The sequence below is a fragment of the Trichoderma evansii genome, assembly GCF_050947405.1.
Source record: "Trichoderma evansii strain SZMC 28006 chromosome Unknown GGI43scaffold_15, whole genome shotgun sequence".
Lineage (NCBI taxonomy): Eukaryota > Fungi > Ascomycota > Sordariomycetes > Hypocreales > Hypocreaceae > Trichoderma > Trichoderma evansii.
In genome coordinates, this window is record NW_028145191.1 from 622193 (window position 1) to 640832 (window position 18640).

At 44.2% G+C, this 18640-nt stretch overlaps 9 protein-coding genes across 9 annotated transcripts; 3 read left to right on the forward strand and 6 right to left on the reverse strand.

The window, feature by feature from the left end:
• Positions 1-667: 667 nt before the first annotated feature.
• GGI43DRAFT_409499 (LITAF-like zinc ribbon domain-containing protein) lies at positions 668-2114 on the reverse strand. The gene is made up of 2 exons (XM_083206521.1): positions 1304-2114; positions 668-1233 (listed from the first exon to the last, which is right to left on the reverse strand). The coding sequence occupies exons 1-2, from the start codon at positions 1654-1656 to the stop codon at positions 972-974; spliced, it is 615 nt and encodes a 204-aa protein (XP_083058947.1). The 5' UTR covers positions 1657-2114; the 3' UTR covers positions 668-971.
• A 48-nt stretch (positions 2115-2162) lies between these two features.
• On the forward strand, positions 2163-4482 carry GGI43DRAFT_97972 (heterokaryon incompatibility domain-containing protein). The gene is made up of 2 exons (XM_083210625.1): positions 2163-2668; positions 2724-4482. Exons 1-2 carry the CDS (start codon positions 2385-2387, stop codon positions 4285-4287), a joined length of 1848 nt encoding a protein of 615 aa, XP_083058948.1. The 5' UTR covers positions 2163-2384; the 3' UTR covers positions 4288-4482.
• A 500-nt stretch (positions 4483-4982) lies between these two features.
• Positions 4983-6519, forward strand: GGI43DRAFT_97970 (phosphotransferase family protein). The gene is made up of 2 exons (XM_083210624.1): positions 4983-5840; positions 5933-6519. The coding sequence occupies exons 1-2, from the start codon at positions 5083-5085 to the stop codon at positions 6360-6362; spliced, it is 1188 nt and encodes a 395-aa protein (XP_083058949.1). The 5' UTR covers positions 4983-5082; the 3' UTR covers positions 6363-6519.
• Positions 6520-6963: 444 nt separating this feature from the next.
• Positions 6964-7536, reverse strand: GGI43DRAFT_385486 (uncharacterized protein; the record flags this gene model as incomplete). The annotated part of the gene is made up of 1 exon (XM_083203661.1): positions 6964-7536. One exon carries the CDS (start codon positions 7534-7536, stop codon positions 6964-6966), a length of 573 nt encoding a protein of 190 aa, XP_083058950.1.
• A 1095-nt stretch (positions 7537-8631) lies between these two features.
• GGI43DRAFT_428715 (carbon-nitrogen hydrolase family protein) lies at positions 8632-9749 on the reverse strand (the record flags this gene model as incomplete). The annotated part of the gene is made up of 4 exons (XM_083209009.1): positions 8632-8951; positions 9002-9125; positions 9205-9520; positions 9574-9749. 4 exons carry the CDS (start codon positions 9747-9749, stop codon positions 8632-8634), a joined length of 936 nt encoding a protein of 311 aa, XP_083058951.1.
• Positions 9750-10453: 704 nt separating this feature from the next.
• GGI43DRAFT_409505 (Zn(II)2Cys6 transcription factor domain-containing protein) lies at positions 10454-13074 on the reverse strand. The gene is made up of 3 exons (XM_083206522.1): positions 12628-13074; positions 12342-12580; positions 10454-12171 (listed from the first exon to the last, which is right to left on the reverse strand). The coding sequence occupies exons 2-3, from the start codon at positions 12441-12443 to the stop codon at positions 10594-10596; spliced, it is 1680 nt and encodes a 559-aa protein (XP_083058952.1). The 5' UTR covers positions 12444-12580; positions 12628-13074; the 3' UTR covers positions 10454-10593.
• On the reverse strand, positions 12355-13435 carry GGI43DRAFT_97998 (ankyrin repeat domain-containing protein). Its single transcript, XM_083210626.1, has 2 exons — positions 12628-13435; positions 12355-12580 (listed from the first exon to the last, which is right to left on the reverse strand). Exon 1 carries the CDS (start codon positions 13379-13381, stop codon positions 12749-12751), a length of 633 nt encoding a protein of 210 aa, XP_083058953.1. The 5' UTR covers positions 13382-13435; the 3' UTR covers positions 12355-12580; positions 12628-12748.
• Positions 13436-14198: 763 nt separating this feature from the next.
• On the forward strand, positions 14199-15805 carry GGI43DRAFT_423994 (FAD-binding oxidoreductase; the record flags this gene model as incomplete). The annotated part of the gene is made up of 2 exons (XM_083208311.1): positions 14199-14503; positions 14563-15805. The coding sequence occupies 2 exons, from the start codon at positions 14199-14201 to the stop codon at positions 15803-15805; spliced, it is 1548 nt and encodes a 515-aa protein (XP_083058954.1).
• A 71-nt stretch (positions 15806-15876) lies between these two features.
• On the reverse strand, positions 15877-17447 carry GGI43DRAFT_409511 (mitochondrial carrier domain-containing protein). The gene is made up of 4 exons (XM_083206523.1): positions 17231-17447; positions 16746-17165; positions 16343-16695; positions 15877-16218 (listed from the first exon to the last, which is right to left on the reverse strand). The coding sequence occupies exons 1-4, from the start codon at positions 17362-17364 to the stop codon at positions 16187-16189; spliced, it is 939 nt and encodes a 312-aa protein (XP_083058955.1). The 5' UTR covers positions 17365-17447; the 3' UTR covers positions 15877-16186.
• Between the last annotated feature and the right edge of the window lie 1193 nt (positions 17448-18640).

Consider the following 18640-nt stretch of genomic DNA (forward strand, 5'->3'; position numbering starts at 1 on the left):
TAACGAGGATATTTGAGTAAGCTTTATCGCGTACTACATTTCTCTAGTCACTTGTATAGCTGATAATGTGCGGTTATCGAGGTCTTCGATGTAGCTTATTTAAGTAGAGGGCTAGGGCTGGAATTATTTGTTGATTTTATGTACAAACCGTCGCTAAGAGCGTAGAATCTTATGCTAAATGTCGCTGCGGCTGGAGATTCCTGTTTGACCAAGAGATATCTGTTATCTCAGAAAAACGTCCATGGCATCTCGTAGGAGTGGCTACTTCAACACGTTTTTTTTGTCAATGAGAAATGTGACAAGCAATGATATTTTCTTTAGATAAAGCGAGCGTGAGGTAGAATCATTAGTGTGACTCTTAGCCATGAACCTCGTAGTTAACTCACTATATCATTCAGTTATACCAGAGGGAATAGTTCTCTTGACCACTTAAATAGCCAAGACTTTTCTAAAATTGCTAAAAAAAAAAAAAAAAAAGGTATCTTATACTTAATACAACCGTTTACGAAGCCTTGAATATCTTTATAATAGACACTTTATTTCCCGTGTAGTTTTGTAAGTGATGTATTGGTCTTCAATAAGGCGGGTTTATGCTCGTAAGTTGCCTAGTGCGCTGCGTGACCATGGAATATTCAGTACTTTCTGCCTAAATTAATGTGATTCGAAATGGATCTGAACTATTTGTAATATTATTCGATTTTTGTCTCATCTAATTATAGTATTCATTATTACTCTATGCCTCCATATATAGCTTCTTAATACATAATTCTAACTCAGCTTGACGTCTGTGTCTACACTGGCTCTGTATATTTTATCTCCGACTTCGATCTCATTCAATTAGACATAGCGTATAGTGGTATTTTGAATCGGGTCTTTTAAGAGAGAAGAAACCATTACCTTCATATCGGATAGATCCTTGTTAAAAAAAAGTCTGCCCAATCTTCTTTTACCCATGGCTTACAAATGTCTATTTAGGCCACTGTGGGTTCTAGTTTCTGCTGAGATTGCTTGCTCATGTCGGCATACTGACTCAGTTGATATCTGGAGTCTAATCCAGGTGCCACAACTGACACTGGCGGCAATACAGCCTCCATCTTGCCCTCGTGCGGTTGGTGCGCGACACGCCTCTTGCATCTTTCGCAATGGTGGTCGGTATCAGCGCACCAGTTGCACAGGAACGGTATACATACAGGAAGGATGCCACAGCAGAGGCAACAGACAGCAGCCGCAAGCCTAGGGGATATCTATATTAGCAAACGATGGCCAAACTTTTGTATTTTAGCTCGTAATTTGGGCAACATACGATGTCTGGCTGGTAGGCTGATGGCGAACTTCGGTTTTCTGACGTGATTTGCAGTAGGGGCAATCGATATAATCAGGAGCTTCTCCAAGATTCTCCGGTTTGATAACATAATTCTCTGGTTTCATACGTGGCGCCACGCCCGGTTGCTTGCTCACAACCTCTGCATTTTGCGGTTGGATGGGTTTAGGGATAGCATTTGCTGTATTTAGAGTCATCTGGCGGATCTGGTCCTCTTCTGATATAATAGTATTCAACTTCTTTTCTGTCTCTGCTGTGTCGGTGACGGGGGCGGTAGCGACTCTACCAGTTTCATCGTGACCGGCAGAGTGGAGAGTAGATCCTTGTGTCTCCATGATGTCTTCAAAGATGATATGAACGAGCCTCGATCAATCCAGGCAAGTTCATAGATTTATGTGCTGAGGGAAAGGAAATCACTGCAAATGGTACGAGCCTTAATCCATCTTTTTATTCCCGTGTGATCGGCGGGCACGTTGTTCTTATTTAAAAACAGAAACCGGGGCGAGGCATAGCCAGTGCACTGAAACTGCCCAACCAACAGCCTCGCCTCAATGCCGAAGGATTCATTAACACTGTTTGGTGTGTCATGCAAAGCTACAGGGAAGATACTGGGGGCTCAAAAAAACGCGAACGCGAGGCTCTTGGCAGATGCATCGCTTAGAAAATCCATGTACACTATTAAATGGATGATTCAACATTTGCTTGAAAGGCTCATTTGGAAAACTGAGCATGGAACCTATGGTGCTCAAAATATCTTATTTTATTATACTAGAAGTAGGTAGCTATAAGAGCCTCATATTTATAACCATCTTCTATAAGCAAGTGTCTGCTGTAAAGCATTGGCCTGTAACGCCTCCATGCGCGATTAATCTACCGGCTATTTCCGTAAGCAGGAACAGCACGATTTCAATGTACTCCGTATTATTGGCTGTAATAGAACAACATTCGATGTCATCCTGTTGGTACAAGCTATAAGCTGGGGTGGATAATATGAGCTAGTACTGTCACGACAGCCTTCCGACTTTCACTCCGTTCCTCTTCGGCACTGAAACATCCACGAGATATGAATCTATTGAATGTCAAGACTCTACGACTCGACAAGTGCAGAGATGGCACGCCCTATGCGATATTGTCCCATCGCTGGGCTGATGGGCAGGAATTTCTCTACGAGCATATCACAAGCGATATGACCGAAACCCAGAGAAATGGCCACCCGGGCTATGCTAAAGTCGTCGGTGCATGCAAACAGGCACGACTAGATGGCCATGGCTACATTTGGATTGACACTTGTTGTATTGACAAAAATAGTAGCGCTGAGCTAAACGAAGCCATTAACTCAATGTTCAAGTAAAAAAATGTTTTTCAAACTTGGCAATTGTTTCCATATTGATAAAGCTTTTAGTTATTATAAGCAGGCTCAAGTCTGCTACGCTTATCTCGCAGGTTTATCTCACACAGTAGACCCTTACATAGCAGATGAGTTCGCCACCCATGAATGGTTTTCCCGAGGGTGGACGCTTCAAGAGCTCATTGCACCAACAGAAGTCCTCTTTTTCACAGATGGAGAAAAAAGGGAAGAAAATGCTGGATCAGATGATTACTCGGATGACGGGCTGGAAAGCGAGCAAGGGCAAGATCAATTCAGAAGCAACTGGGTATGCCTAGGGCGGAAATCCAGCATGTGTGAGAAGCTTTCTTCCATTACTGGCATAGACAGTGGCATTCTCTCTCATACTCGCGATATGAGATCAATCAGTGTGGCTAAACGTATGTCGTGGGCATCTAAACGAGTAACCACGAGAATTGAAGATCGTGCATATTGTTTGTTAGGGCTTTTTGACATAAGCATGCCGATGTTATATGGCGAAGGCGAGAAATCATTTATTCGACTACAAGAAGAAATTATGAAAGAATCAAATGACGAATCTTTGTTTCTATGGACGGACGATAGCGCAGACCCGAATGCAATCACAGGCCTACTTGCTAGGTCTCCAGATCTGTTCAGAGGATCAAGCCACTTTTTCCCGTATTACGACTGGGAACCTCGAGCGCCATTCTTTAAAACCAACCAGGGACTTCAGATTACGCTCCCACTGCGTCGGGTAGAAGATGACATATATGTTGCTTCTCTAAACTGCTGTCAACCAATGAGGACAGACGGGTTTGCTGGACTGTGCCTGAAAAGAATGACCAATTTTACGGATTCTGATCGATCGGGATACCACGACCAGTATGCGCGCATCAAGACCGATAAAATTCTATCTATCAATACTGCTGCAGATCGTGGAAACGTTCAAACATTTTATGTTCGCCAGTCAACATTTTTGCCGCCTTCACTCCATGTCTATCCCGAACACATTGTGCAACTTCGCCATGGACCTACTTTGAAGCAAGGCTACAGACTCCTAGGAACCATGGGACGGCAGACTTCTAACTCGTTGAGTATGACCTCTTCTTGGGACTGGGTTCCTGCAGGTCTCCAGGTAGCCTTCCGGGTTCCGAAAGAAGCAAACTGCTTATCAGCAGTCATCGTCCTTACACGCATGGATGATACTAAATTCACTATTCTATTGGGCTCATCTTCGGACCCAGGGCAAGTTGCTTCTCACGTACTCGATGGATGTGATGAGACAAGGCCATTTGGTGAATGGGAAAGTACCTTTCAGCCACAGCCACCCGGTTACGTCAACTATTTACAAAACGAACATGTTTGGACAAAGATCATCTCAAGAGTTGTCGACACACGAAAGCATTTTGTTGTGGACATTATTGTTGAGAAAATACCGTCCATTTTTGATGATTTAGTAGATGTACTCGAAGAAACGCCACTGCGAGAGGCCTTGAACGTCGTTGATAGGTTTGCTAGGGTAAATACGGAAACCTCAGAGTCCAATCTGGTAGAAAAACACCCAAGCAAAGTTGGTAGATTTAAAGGTATACTAAATCGACGAGCCACTTCCAAATAGTTAAGTTTGCGGATAAATAAGGTGTAACAGACTGCATTAGCTTCGGATGTTTACAAACTTTAAACATGCTGATAAGTCTCACATTGGAGAAAATGATACTCTTGCTTCTCTAGGTAACGATACTACTAGAGAAACTGCAAGCAATGCTAATACCACTGTATCTGTTCATTGGAGTTATGTAACGAACGTCATACAGTCATTCTATGGAAATCTACCATATATCCTAGTTCCGAGTGAGCTCTAGTACATATGGCAATAGAAGGTAGAGATTTTAGGGTTCCGTTGAAGTCGTTTACCACAGCTCAATGACTCCAAGCTCCTATGACTCAACGTTCTGCAACTAGAGCCAAAAGTTCTAATTTCTGAGGGCCTTGAACTTGCGCAATTGCGCTAAAAACAAGCTAATGTTACCATGTCATCTATCATATGATCAGCCTTTAAGATGGACTTCAATAACCGTTTTTTCTTGAGTACCTTAATCTTACTTCGTACCGCCGTCCGCACGAGAAAGCACAGCGCCCCGCCTCCACTGCAGATTAAGCACCCATCACTCACATTCTTCATTTTAACGACTAACGGATATTGTTTTACCATTTTTAGGGTTTGTTAAGACTGCCGTGATACTTGATCACACATGCAACCAACCACATAGAACTTTATATTTATTTACACGCTATCTATATCTATATCTGCCTGCCTGCCTGCCTCCGTATTGTCTATGCGCTTTGGCACTTATCAATTGCAAATTATAGGTAACATCCAGGTATATACTGTGGTTTATGCATTTCGCATAGAATGGCGCCACTAGACAAAGAAGATGAGCATGCCTTCACTCGGCAGATCCTTGATGAGCTGGCGCATACGCCATACGCTTGCTCAACCTTGACAAAGCTGAGCGGCGGAACCGCTAACTTCCTCTATCGCGGAACCCTTCTCAAGCCACTTGAAGGAGATGCAGACATAAAAGCGGCCCAAACTGTCGTCATTAAACGTTCTACCAATTATGTTGCTGTCAATCGTAACTTCCCACTCGATGTCACACGCTGCATTTTTGAAGAGTCTATGCTCCATGCTTTGGATGGGGTTCACTACACCATCACCACTCCCAGCGGCCCATCAGTGGTTACGGCGCCGCGGCTTTACATGTTTTACCAAGACACATACACTCAAGTTCATGAAGACTCTCCTGGTACTACCGACCTCACTACCATCTTGAAATCCGCCAATGTCGATCAGATCCTGCCCGAATCTAACCGCCGATCCGTCGGCTATGCTCTTGGTTCCTGGCTGCGCTTCTTTCACAACTGGACCTCAGAGTCAGCCCAGGCTACGCTTCGAGAAAGAGTAGGGCCTAACAAGGGCATGCGCCAATTGAAATGTCTTATCACCTACGATAGCTTCATAGAGATACTCGAACGTCATCCTGAGACTATTGAGGGCTATAGAGAGACATTAGAAGCTGTCAGGAATACCATGAAATATGAATTTGAGCGATCACCGACAGAAGGAGACGAGATCCGCGGGCTTATTCATGGAGATTTCTGGGCTGGAAAGTAAGTTAAAGCCCTCCTCAAATAAACAAACTTCATAATGAAGAATTCTTCTTTGGTCAAAGATAGATGTCTAATCCATTAAAAAAAATTAGTGTTCTGCTTCCTGATAGCTCATGGAATGATGTGCAACAGTCTAGCCAAGAACCCCATAGACTTTTCATTATCGACTGGGAGAACGCTCAGTTTGGCCACCGCGCCGTGGATATTGGCGGCATACTAGCCGATCTTTACGAGCGCAAACACTTTAGAAACGTAACTGGCAGTATTCCCATCATGCAAGGATTCATGCAGGGCTATGGGCCGTTGAGCGAAGAACTGGCATTTAGCGTTGCCATTCATGCTGGTGTGCATCTCATTTGCTGGTATTACCGAAGGAATAGGAACGATCCCTTGCCGTTTCCTTTACCCAAGGTCCTGGATGCATTGGTCTTGGGAAGAGATTTTATCATTAAAGGGTGGACTAAAGACAAGAAGTGGTTTGAGGGTTCTGTCTTGGCACCTTTATTTTCAGAAAACAAGTAGTCTGGGTAGAATTATGCATGCAATATCTCTTTCACATATATCGCATCGCATGTTTCGCATAGTTGCTCGTCGTGGGAAGCTGAGGGATATATCAGAAGGCACTCCGTAATTTACTTAAGCTTACATATGAAATTTACAGCCTAACCAGTGGAAAATATTAGTTACATCTCATTGTAGCTCTCGGATGGGCAGTAGTGATAGCGGTATTGCATTTTTTTGTATGGATATGAGGTTATTAATAGCTAGATCAGACACCACCACGGTAGACAGTTATTTAGGGTTACAGGTCTTGGAAACTGCTTCCCAAATTGAATGAAGCACACATAATTATTCTTTTACTATCGCATGCTTTACTAAATTTGCTGCAGCTGACATTTCTCAAAATGAAATTTCATTTCAATGACCATGGAGTTGTACCCACTACCAGTTGGCCTATTCGTGTGCTTGTGCCCAAACGACGCAGCTCACAGCCTCTCGCACCAATGAATGTAAGTGACTGTCACTGTTGGAAGTGCCCTCCACTTAAAAACTCACTGTAAAATTTCTGAGCTTTATATTCGTTTGGAAGCCCATAGATTCATTGTCACCCAAGCTGCTAAATCTAGCAGCCTTGGATAGCATCACTGCAGCACTCGTCGCAGCCGTTGATAGAGATCGTTTCGGGAGGAAGCTGACAATTCAACAATCCTCCAGAGATAGGTTCTCCGATATTTCCTCCCTCACAGAAGTCAAGGCCTTCCCCAGTGCATTGTGCATTATAACTGTTACCATCGCTGAAATTATAGATGATGTTCATAGTGCTGTCATCACCTCCATTGACTTGAATGCTATCGAGATTGCTAAAACTCGAGAATGATCCACATCTAAAGTTGTCTCCAAAAGCTCCAGTGAAGCCACTAGCACTGCTGATACCTTGAGCGTTAATGGAACAGAGACCAGTAGCGTGGTGATCCCCATTCTCGGTCGCGAAGGGGGCTTGTGGAAGGCAGCCCTCTCCAGAGATACCGATTCCAGTCTGTCTCTCTATCAGGCGGGATGGGACAACACCGACAAGGCACCAGGAGCCCAAATGGACGCTTCCGGCATCATATTGGAATGTCTCACAGTTCTGGCGCTTTGCCAAGGGAGTGGCAGGACTGACACGAGCGACACCTGCTGTAGCAGAAGACGACATCGCCAGAACGAAGGGAATGATTCAAAAAGAAACTATTTTGGTTCTTTGATAGATTTTCAGGTGAAGGCTGTTTAAAGTAGCCTCTGAGAGGAAATTTCCAAGATAGAATATTGAGGATGCAGTCTATATTGATTCAGTGCTGGGTATCCTACTCTACAGACGGAGCTGATGAGGGTTTTTATAGAAAAAGCCTGTACACTTGGGGTCTCCTTCTCTGCAAGATAATTCTGCGAAGGCTAGCATCACCCAATTTTGTAGTGAATCGTGATCTTTCCACCACTTCCGAGAACATAGCGTGTATGCTTCGCATGCGTCACTGCTTGAAACTTCCCTATTGCCTAATATTTTCGCCAAGACGGATAATGGACCGACTTCATTATCAATCATCGCTACGTCTCTACCCCTAGAGACATAGATTCTTGGCATTCAGTCGGTAAGCAGCACTATACGAAGATTGCTTATGTCCGGGCGTTTACTTCCGGAAAATATACTATGAGAAATATGTTATTATGACGTATGATGTTCGAAATTCTTGCTAGGTATTCGCAAATAGTGTTACGATGACATGCAGCGAAAGAAAGAAATAGTAACAAGCATATCCACTTTCGTACGTGAACCGAGAATGAACATGCTATTATTATTTTTTCCCAATATTTGAGAGAGCTCGACTAAGGAGATACATAGTCAGGATTCAGAGAGGAAGCTGTCGATCCCAGTAAGCAGCACGGATTCCTATTGATGAAGTTTGTGGCCTGGTGACACCAAGGCTCAGACTAGCAGCCGTCACGCATCTAGCGCTCTAGCATGTTTATTCCTGAGGTAGCCTTGAAGGGATTTTGAACTCGGTAATCAACAAGAGCGATAGGAGATGATGCCTCAAATTTATATGTCACATTTTATGCTGGCCATCTCCTTGCTATCTATGAATATCTTTATATCCAGCAGTATTCAAAATCCATATCCAATCTAAGCCGAGCGAACGGGCTCTTGTTCGGAGATATTGCGTCCTAGCTTTACGTAAATAGTTAGCATTAAACTTATTTGACATAATATAAGCATATGAAAAACAGATGATTTCCTTTAAGATCTGCGAGATTAATGAAAAGGAGGAGTACATACCCACAACAGTTCTGGTTTGCCGGCGTGGCCGCAATTATCCAAGAAACCTTTCTCTTTAGTGATTAAGCTCATATCCAAGTCCGCATATACGATGCCTTCTTCAGAAGGTGGTAGGTCAGTTGTCAAGAGACGTCCGTCGGGGCCATAAATTCGAGCATTGCCACCACCCGGTCGATTAAACAGAGGAGTTCCATCAACGCCTAGCTTATCAATAGATGGCTGTGAGATTACGGCGGTGGAGTGGATAGTAAAACATTGTGCCTGAATGGAATATACGCTTGAAAAAGATGCAACAGCTATCTCTAGTCAGCAAAGTATAAGACAGAAAAGAACGAGTCAAGCTTACCTTCATCTGCCATTGAGTATGGAGCCGGCCCGCCTGGATGAGGCGCAACAGGTGGCCAAGCAGAGCAGTGAATCTCCTCGCCCTGAGAATACGTATTGTATACGAGAAGTGGGTTGAAATGGTCCTAAATTAAAATTGGCAATTTGTAATTAGAAAAGAGATATCGGGCAAGAGAGGAAGAAGATGGCTTGCAGAGCACTCACAGCGCAAGAAAGCTGCCCAACTCTTCCAACACGAGTCTTCGCGACATTGTTTAGAGAAGGACCATCTCCGTCTCCAAATATCGTACGCTCCATATGGACAGGTTTTAGTTTTCGCCTTGACATTACTAGTTCGCCGGTATTGTCGATGGTACTCTGGCCAATGTATAAAGAGTTGCCTTTTCGCTCAGAATAATCGATACACACAATGATGTTGTTTTCAGCTGCACAGGACTGAAGTTGCTTCATTTCATCCGAGTCAACAGAGAGAGAGTTATTAGCGTAGCGAATGTTCATATCAAAATCCATGGCGCGCGCCCTTGTCTTAGAGTTAGCCACGACTGCTCTCATTATGAAGAAGTGAATACATACCAAATCCATACTGGATACCCTGGAATAAACGCTTCAGGAAATGCAATAACTTGAGCGCCGTTGGAAGCTGCCTCTTTGATGATATTGCATGTTTTTGCGACAGTAGCCTTCAGGTCAAACCACACAGGCTCTGCTTGGACTGCTGCTGCTTTCACAATTCTGGGTGTTGACGCCATGGTTTAAGTCAAGTGTTGATAATATGCGTATGCGAAACTGGAAGAATAAAGACAAGGGGGTTTGATTTGCCATATTTATACAACTCAGGTCAACTACAAAATGCGGTCAATAACTTCTTCTACCTATTAGAAAATAACCTAGTCAGCACTTACAAAATACTTGTAAGCTGACATCGATCGTTTCCAATATACGAATTGTTAATTTGTCTTTTTTAAGTATAGAATATGATAGTGTATTCTCCAACATAGTCAAAGGAATGTATGGCCCCATGCTTACAAGTGGCTTGGTATTTGGTTTGTGAGTTTTGGTGGTGTTGTCAAATCTCGCCGCTATAAGCCGAGTAGTTAGTGAGCGGCGTAGACCCACCATCAGCTCGGCACTATCTCTGTTTTGAGAGATGCGTATTTCCTAGCCAATCGGAGTTTAGCCAGTCGGAGTTTTAATCCCTAGTTCAACTTCTTGGCCTTTTACCCACTCAATGTTTGGAAATGAGGAGAAAACACCCAGAATACACGGCTCTCCTTTTGCTCGCACAATAACATTTGTGGTTCGCCGTTCCCGTACCGTTATTTCTCAAACTAGAATAACACTGAAAGTGATGATTTCAGCGATGTGGCCATGTTGGTATGGTCAGGGACACCAGCCCCGGGTCGGTTCAGAGTAGTTATACAAATAAAAGTCAAAAGTGAACCAAACAGATTTTACTATAAGAGATCAGAGTACTTTACTTTCAGTATATACGAGGCTAATATAAAAAAAAGTGCAATGCTACGCATTTATAATCGACATTGCTTAAATGTCGAGCAGCTATAGATCCTGTTCAGCCCAGATATTCTATTTTGCTTACTTTTCCAAGTCTAAGCGAAATATTTTGAATTGTCTCTCTGTTCGTGTCCCATCATCGTTCGAGGCAACAGGGGTGAACACAATGTTCAGATTCGAATAATCCTTATCCCATGATGCCCCAGTCCACACATATCGACCACTCGCTGGAATGTTACCGGTAGCATCCCGACTCTCCTCTTCCAAGGCCATAAGCCGGCGCCTGGCCATTAAACTAGCCTTAGTATCCCAATTAAACGACGACGATGTCATCTTCTCGAAGCTGTCTAGTGCTTCCGAGCGAATAGCCGTATCCCTGCATTTTTGTGACACAAAATTTAAGACTGGAAGGGTATAGATGTCCAGAGCAGTTTCAAGGTGCGAAAAGCGCTTCAATGTACCTCCAAGAGAGCAGGCCGTAGAAGCAATTTCCCTGAATTTGGAGTCAAACTGATCATATGACATTTCTGTTGCATCGAAACAGCAGCTCATGAGAATAAATACGGCCTTCTGACCCATATAAAATGTGTTTAAGAATTGACAAATGATGGGATTTACCTCTGTTTTCAGTTTCAGCAAAATGGCCGCTTCCCAGCCTTGCAGCCGTTCAAGGAAGTTGGCCTGATGGGCCAAGTGGAGCTCAAAATCGTCTGCATGGTAACCATATCGGTGTCTCTGCATAGCCTTGACAATGAATACGACAGCCCGTGTGATGAAACTATTCCACATGGCTCCGAATTCATGCATGTCGGTATCAACCCCAGGAACACCGCCAGGGATTGGTCGCGATTGCAACCGGGACCAGCAAGCTCTCTGCATTGGGAAAAATGGCGAATTCAGACTGAGGAAAATTTGAAACCGAGGTAAGATCCGTTCAGCTTGGTCCAGCCCCTCGTCGTTAGAAGGCGCAACATAATTATGAAGATCCTGTTTTTGGTATTGCGAGTTCATCTCATCAACAAGTTGATCACGTTTCTGCTTTAATAGCTCTACGCTGCTTGTCAGCAGCTGATCGGCACCTTTGGTGTTTCCGATCAAAAGCTCAAAGAGAAATAGCAGAAACATGTTGATTAGTACGTTCCTGCGCGAAATGGTGTAAAACTCCTGTCGCATCCGCATATGGAGAGCAGAGGTGGCTTTGTCATGGTACGCCATGGCAACCTGGTACGCACCGCCACCACGTCCCTCAAGCAACTTCACCGTCGGCTCGGGATTTGGAGAACGCAGGGACAGCATTAAAGCGCCGATACTTAGAACGGACCACCGCACACACTCGTCTCCCATGGATTCTCTAGGAATTACACGGTTCCAGAACTTGGTGCACGGAGTGTACGTAAAGTCTTGGAGCATCTGGGCTCTGAACATGTCAAAATATAGAGCCTCCTCAGCTTCTAGGTGGCTCGCTCTCGGGCGAAAATGGAGACCTCTTGCGGCAACTACATCAAATATCTCTTGTCTCGGAAGAATTGATCTTTTCTGAGATGCAATACCGCCATTCTTTTTCTCTTTGGGTATATCATAGTGGCAATCTCGAGCAGATTTGCTGCATTGGTTGCATATCGGCTTCTCCTCGTTGCATTTTCGGTGTCTGAGTTTACACTTTAGGTAGTTAGCGAAACTACCTGGTATCCAGGTTATGAAGCAATGAATCATGAAGATGTAGCGCTAACTCAATGATTTCCATTCGCTTAGATAGCGGGGATAATTTCATCAAACAGATGCTGGGAGTCTTATCTGCCGGCCGGTTTATGAGATACATGTAAACGTACCGATATGCAGCCGCCACGGCTCTTAGGTTTACCAGCACGCGTATGCTTCTTGCCAAGTATATTGCGCGGTAGTGAGTTGACGAGCGCTGCCGTGGGAATCATGATGTTGTGCCTGATCCAATAGCCCAGCCGTTTGTACCTAAAAGTGATGTAAGAGGGAACTCACTAGATGCGGACGCTGAGGGCGAAGACTTGGGACAGGTGATTGGCATAGAACACGCCGAACCATAAGGGGTGCCCTAGCCGGTGTTAGTGCGTGTGCTAAGCTGGGCGCTATAGATCTTACATGCACTAAAACAGTAAGGTTAATACAACTGCCGCTTTTACAAATACTCTCCTCAATTAGAGAACATTGTCTGGAGTATTAGTGTTTACTAAACAAAATAGCCAGGTTATGAATTATCAAGTCATGAGTCTGTTTCGACAAGGCGCTTATGAAGGGCGTTGGGCAATAGAGCCCCCTCCACAGTTTTTTTCACCCAATCAACAATGAAGAGTAGCAAATCAACAACCTTGTAAACGAGTAGTCCAATGGCTGCCTTTTCTTCGTTCACGTCAAGTGCGAGAGAGATGGCTGGATTATTTGCATATCTGGCCATCTGCTCTGCTGTGAATCCCTCTTTATTCTTTATACCCACGGAAGCTTTGGATTTTCGTAATAGCCTGATTGATTCAAGTTCCTTATTTTCAATCGCAAACATCAATGGCGTCTTTAAACCCGTCACATCACAGGTCGTATCAACAGAGTCCGGAGGAATCTTTTTAAGAAGCAGCTGGATAATCCGAGCTCGTTCTCTCTTGGCCTTCCATGCTGCGAGGAGAAGAGGAGTCTCTTTTTTTCTGGAGAAGCCATCAGCCTTAGCCCCTTTCTCAAGGAGTTCCTCAACCTCGTCGCGGAATCCCCCAATCACGGCTATTGCCAGTGGTGTCAATCCCGAGTCAGAATCTTGTTCATCAAGGATATTCTGGTCGTTCTTGATGTAACTGTCAAGAACATTTCCAACATGAATTCCCTTTTTGGCATCTTCGTGGATTGACATGATGGCAGCTTAAAAATTTTAAGACAAATGATATAATGACCACGGTATCGGAGCAATTGCTGATTTAATTCCTTTCTATTTCTTCTATTTCTAGTGGAAATTTGACAGTTATAAGCTGCTGATGGGAAGCGCAAGAGCTTGCTGCCGGCCGATTTTAGCATTTAGTGCAGTCTATCTTACTGGAAGACTGCGTTGGGCGGTATTGCGGCTCAAGCTGCAGGTCGTCTGATTGTATATATCCAATAGACTTTTAAAACTCCAAACTAGCATCTGGTAGGACGATCTTTGGCCAAACAAAGATGCACATTCTTTCTTGTGAACCTTCAGAAGCCAGCTGAAAATGGCACTATATGAAGCTAATGTGAATGCCCATCCTATCAACGATGTGCAAGAGCTCACTTTCTTTACATTGGTTCAAATCGTGCATTTGGGGCAACATTTGAGAAGTAAAGGGCTGTGTCGGGCAGCACTGCGGTTTCAGTTGCCCGAGGCTTGCTTTGGTGCATCCAATTGAATGTTGGACCGTTTTGGTGGGGAATGTCGCTAGCCAAACAGAGGTGCATATTGCTGCTCGTGAGCCAGCTGAAAGTAGACTGGGAGATATTAATGTGCATACGCTATCAATGATTTGTCAATCCTACATCAGTTCAAATCATGCGTGCGAGGGAAAGTTTTGAGAAGTGATGTATGCTGGTCACCATAATCTCAACTCGAGTACAAAAATCCGAAAGATATATCCCTTTAGATAACTAGAGTTTGACATTCATATCATTCTGCATTGCTTCAAGCGCATCGTTAAACTTGCATTGCTTTCAGTATGAGGATTTCCCCACGCATGCTCAATTCGGGAGCGGGACAGCTCTTCAAATCATTGGATGTCCCAGTTCTTGAACCTGGACAGGTTGAGTATGACCGTGCAATTGCAACTTCGAACCGTCTGTTTCGCTTCTCCAGACCCGATTGCGTGGTTCAGCCTGAAACGGCAAAACATGTCCGGGCAATAGTCAGAGAAGCAGCACAAAAGAATATCGATCTCACAATCAAGTGTAATGGCCATTCTTATGCAGGTCACTCTGCCGCTATGAAAGGTGTCTCGCTTGACCTTAGAAGGATGAGAATATTGTTACTATGGACGCCGGCTGTCAATGGGGTCGCGTTTATGAGACCCTCATCAATGGAAGGTACAACGGATGCATCATCAACGGCGGACGCTGTCCTACTGTAGGAGTAAGTGGGTTCATTCTTGGCGGAGGTCTTGGACCTTTTATCCGAAGCTTTGGAATGGGATGTGATACTTTAGCTGAGGCGACAGTGGTTACGGCAGATGGAGAGCTAGTGACAGTAAAAGAGACTGATGACAGGAACACTAAGGAGGGCAAGCTATTTTGGGCTCTGCAGGGAGCAGGCGGCGGCAATTTTGGTGTTGTGGTCCAGATGAAGCTCAAAGTTCAGAAACTACAGAACCTTGAAGGCACTGTAGTCGCAGGTAGGTATCAATGGTTCCCTGAAGAAGGACTCTCCGACGAAGTCATCTCCACAATGAACGATTTCTACACCACCAACTGGCCTAATAGTACCACTATTGATAGCACCTGGGTTTGTAATTTCCGCCAAAATAGAAGGCTGGATGGAATTTGGTTCAATGGCTCATTTGATGGCAGTAGGCTTAAGTACGAGAGGATTATCAACAAACACATCCAGCATAAAAAGCTCAAGACCCAGCCAAAGCGAAGGGCTCTACCTGAGAAATCGACGCGTTTTCTGTATGAGACTCTCGTAAACCAATGGCTAGAGGAGACTGAACGATCTTATCCAACCAATCAATCCTTTGAACTATACAGCTCCTTTGTGTTCAAGAATGATAATAAGGAGGATATTGCAAAAGTCGCCAGCGCCATTCGCGAATTGATGAAGGAATTTCGGAAGGAGTTTGCTGGAGAGGAAGTCAACTTTCTCGTCACTTGGATCCACTCTAGTGGTAAAGCAACAGAAAAGAAGCCAACAGATTCCGCCTTTTTCTGGCGTGAAGCCGTGTTTCATACGTATGTCACGGTAGAATGGATGGACAAATGGATGGAAAAGGATATGAGATTTTTCCTCGCAAAGGTCAAGACAGCTCTGAGGCCTCTCTCTCTTAATGGAGAAGCTGCCTTTGTTAATTTCCCTGACCGTGACTTTCCAACAAAATTTCACGAGAGGGCTTATTTCGGCGATAATCGCGAGGACCTGCGGCTTGTTAAGGAAATGTGGGATAAGAATAAGTTGTTCAGATTTGCTCAAGGTGTTCGCCTGCCAGATGAAGAAAAAGACAAGACCGACCGACTTGCAAATGAACAATGGGAATCTGATAGAGCTCAATGGAAGCCCTATAGATCTGGCAATTTTGAAAGTGGCCTTGAATATTTAGAGAATCTAGGATTTTGAAGAAATGAGACACTGAATTAATAATATGAGCAACGTGCATTCTGCCTAACATCTAAACTTATATCCACATAGGTCAATAATTTTCCAGAGGTATATAAACGCTATTATGTCATTGTGCTGTGCGCTGCGATAAAAGAGAAATGCTTTAAGTTTTGCAGGCCAATTTCGTGGTGTATTCCCAGGTATTGTTGTAGAGTGGATTTAATTCTAAATAATTTCTATATCTAGGTATCTAGCATGAGTAAAACTTTTGATGTTGAGTTTCAATTCTAGACCAAGCACCTCCGTTAGTAATATATCTTACAATTGATCACTTCGGCGCAGTCCGATGTGGCCAAGATTATTTTATGATTGCACGCCAATGTCCAATCGATTTATTATTTATTTGGCGATCTCAATGCCCTTGGTGGCGCCTATAAGTAGATAGATTGTCAGTATTGTTTTTCTTTCTAGTCTTCATTTTCTACTTCTTCTTAAATTTCCATTTTCCTTTTCTAAAGCGAAACAGGAGAAAAGGGAAAGCGTGGAAAGACTTACCGAGAGCCTTCTTGATATCTCCGTAGATAGCGAACTGACCGGCAGTGAGACCACCAACCATGAACAGACGAGTAGGAAGACCAGCGAAAGAGCCGCGGAGACCAAGTTCTCCTGCAATTTTGACGAGGCGGGAGACGATGCCCTCGCCCGGCAGGCCCTTTGTCTTGTTGACCTTGGACAGCATAGTATCAGCCGGCTGAGAAACAATTGCAGCAGCGAAACCAGCGATAAGACCAGATCCCAAGTTGACGCCTGTTTGGGCACCATTCGACATAGTAGACTTATCGAATTGGGAGAAGATAGCTTCAGAAACCTTCTCGAATGCAACAAACTTGGTGACGGTATATGGCACCCTACGTATCCATGTCAGTCGAAGATAATGACGGGGGCTTAAATGGCATACTGTTTGAACAAGATGGGTACAAATCCAGAGTAAAAAGCTCCGACGCCCTCTTGTGTTAGAATCTTGCTGAATCCACTGACCAGGCCCGTTGCAAAGCCTGGAGTCGAAACAAGACGGATGCGAGTCGCCTCAAGGGGACTGAGAGCAATGGAGGCGAAGAACTCAGCCGAAGCAGCGGAGATTGAGTAGACAGCAGCCCTGTTTTTGCGGGCAGTCTCAATGCCAAGGAAGTCAATTGACTGTTGCTTGAAAAACTCATAGCCACCGAACTTGAAGGCTCCCTGGATGAAGTATCCAGCAAATGTCGGACCGAAGCCAGTGAGCAGGGCGCCAGCGCCCTCGTTCTTGATAACCTGCTGGAAACCACCAATCATGCCACGGTTGTAAACAGTAGGCTCGAGCTGAATCCTAGTTTTAACGCTAGATAACCAATAGGTCAGTCAGTCCATTGGGGGACAGGGCTCGACAAGGCCGCGGTAGCGTACACATCGACAGGAGTAAAGGCGCCATGAGTAACGGAGCATCCCAGAGCGCCGGCAAGAGCAAAACGAGAGTAAAGATTGATGCCCTGGGGCCCCTGGGCCGGTTCAGAGAGAGAGACGCTCACTGCTGCAGACATGGTGATATCTGGTGTTGGTGCTGGTGTTGAGTGAGTGAGTCAGAACTTCGAAATAAGAGGGATTATTTTAAAATGGCACGCGCGATTATCTCTCCTACTATTTACTAAAGCACCTATGAGGAAATAGATTACAAGGTACCTTGCCTTAGCGCACCTGGTTAAAAGGAGTTATGACGGCTCAAGCATTAAGCTAAGACCTCTAAATGGCCCGTGTGCAATACGGTTGGCTCTATCGTGAGAAATACCTATCTTGGCAAAACTCTCTTCCAGCAAGAATACCTGTATAAATATGGTGAATACAAATATATATATGGTTAGCAAACCGGTAGATAATATATGTATTTCGTAAAAGCTAAGCTAAGCCCATTACTTCGGAATCTAATCGATATTATGTTCAACTCCTCTTAAAAAGCAATGCCTGCAACAACAACGCCAATATGAATAATAGATCAGATAACTAGCCACGAGTATTTCGTCTCAAAATGCATACCTCCCGATGAGAATATTAAAAGCGACATATTTGAGTATATGAGAGGAAAGCTTGAATCCAGGCCCGGAGCTATGTGACTAATGTCCGCTACGTCCGTTAACTCCAATCCTTCTGTTGTCGTTCAAGCGTGCAAATAAGAATATCTTACTAAGACGATCTGACAAGTCACCAAACTCTTTCTCTAACAACAATACACAAACCACCTTTAGAGGGAAGCCAAAGATCATTATAGGAAAGTTTCGTAGTTCAGAACTGTGTCCCATCCACACCCTTGGCAGGTTGCTATCCTTATACAGTGGGTCCACAAAAGTGAAGATGGATAGCACATCCTGTCCCGAATGGACGCTAGCTGTCTTATAAGTCCGCAGTAGCCTCATTAAACTCTCCGCAATGTAGTAGCTACCAGTCGCCAGAGCCATATTCAGGTGTGTCAATCCTCTGATATCCCATCCATAAGAATACTTCGTCCCATAATAGCTACTTTTGCTCCATATCCTATCTGCCGGAGAATATAGACCTTGCATGATTTCTCCTCCCTCCTCCCCCTTCGGCCTCCTTTTTTTAAGCTTTTCTCATACTCTCAGTAGAAGTCAACGAAATCTACTTCATCAGCAAGACTCTTATGTACCTCAGTATCACTTTGGCTAAGGCCTATTTTCACCATTATAAGACTACCATATAGATTAAACCCTGCTCTAGCTCTTCCATCGACCGCGAGACATATCATAGTGGACGTGCGAAACGTATAAATTGCCAGCTAATGTACATTTACGTGAAACAATCAAC

Bases quoted from the DNA above. Each gene is read 5' to 3' on its own strand.
- GGI43DRAFT_409499 (XM_083206521.1), bottom strand. From the start codon at position 1,656: ATGGAGACACAAGGATCTACTCTCCACTCTGCCGGTCACGATGAAACT. The intron at 1,234-1,303 runs GTATGTTGCCCA...GATATCCCCTAG, and splicing joins CAGCCTACCAGCCAGACATC to GCTTGCGGCTGCTGTCTGTT.
- GGI43DRAFT_97972 (XM_083210625.1), top strand. From the start codon at position 2,385: ATGAATCTATTGAATGTCAAGACTCTACGACTCGACAAGTGCAGAGAT. The intron at 2,669-2,723 runs GTAAAAAAATGT...TAAAGCTTTTAG, and splicing joins GCCATTAACTCAATGTTCAA to TTATTATAAGCAGGCTCAAG.
- GGI43DRAFT_97970 (XM_083210624.1), top strand. From the start codon at position 5,083: ATGGCGCCACTAGACAAAGAAGATGAGCATGCCTTCACTCGGCAGATC. The intron at 5,841-5,932 runs GTAAGTTAAAGC...AAAAAAAATTAG, and splicing joins GGAGATTTCTGGGCTGGAAA to TGTTCTGCTTCCTGATAGCT.
- GGI43DRAFT_409505 (XM_083206522.1), bottom strand. From the start codon at position 12,443: ATGATTCCCACGGCAGCGCTCGTCAACTCACTACCGCGCAATATACTT. The intron at 12,172-12,341 runs GTACGTTTACAT...AACTACCTAAAG, and splicing joins GCCGTGGCGGCTGCATATCG to TGTAAACTCAGACACCGAAA.
- GGI43DRAFT_97998 (XM_083210626.1), bottom strand. From the start codon at position 13,381: ATGTCAATCCACGAAGATGCCAAAAAGGGAATTCATGTTGGAAATGTT.
- GGI43DRAFT_409511 (XM_083206523.1), bottom strand. From the start codon at position 17,364: ATGTCTGCAGCAGTGAGCGTCTCTCTCTCTGAACCGGCCCAGGGGCCC. The intron at 17,166-17,230 runs GTACGCTACCGC...TTGGTTATCTAG, and splicing joins GCCTTTACTCCTGTCGATGT to CGTTAAAACTAGGATTCAGC. The intron at 16,696-16,745 runs GTATGCCATTTA...ATGGATACGTAG, and splicing joins GTACCCATCTTGTTCAAACA to GGTGCCATATACCGTCACCA.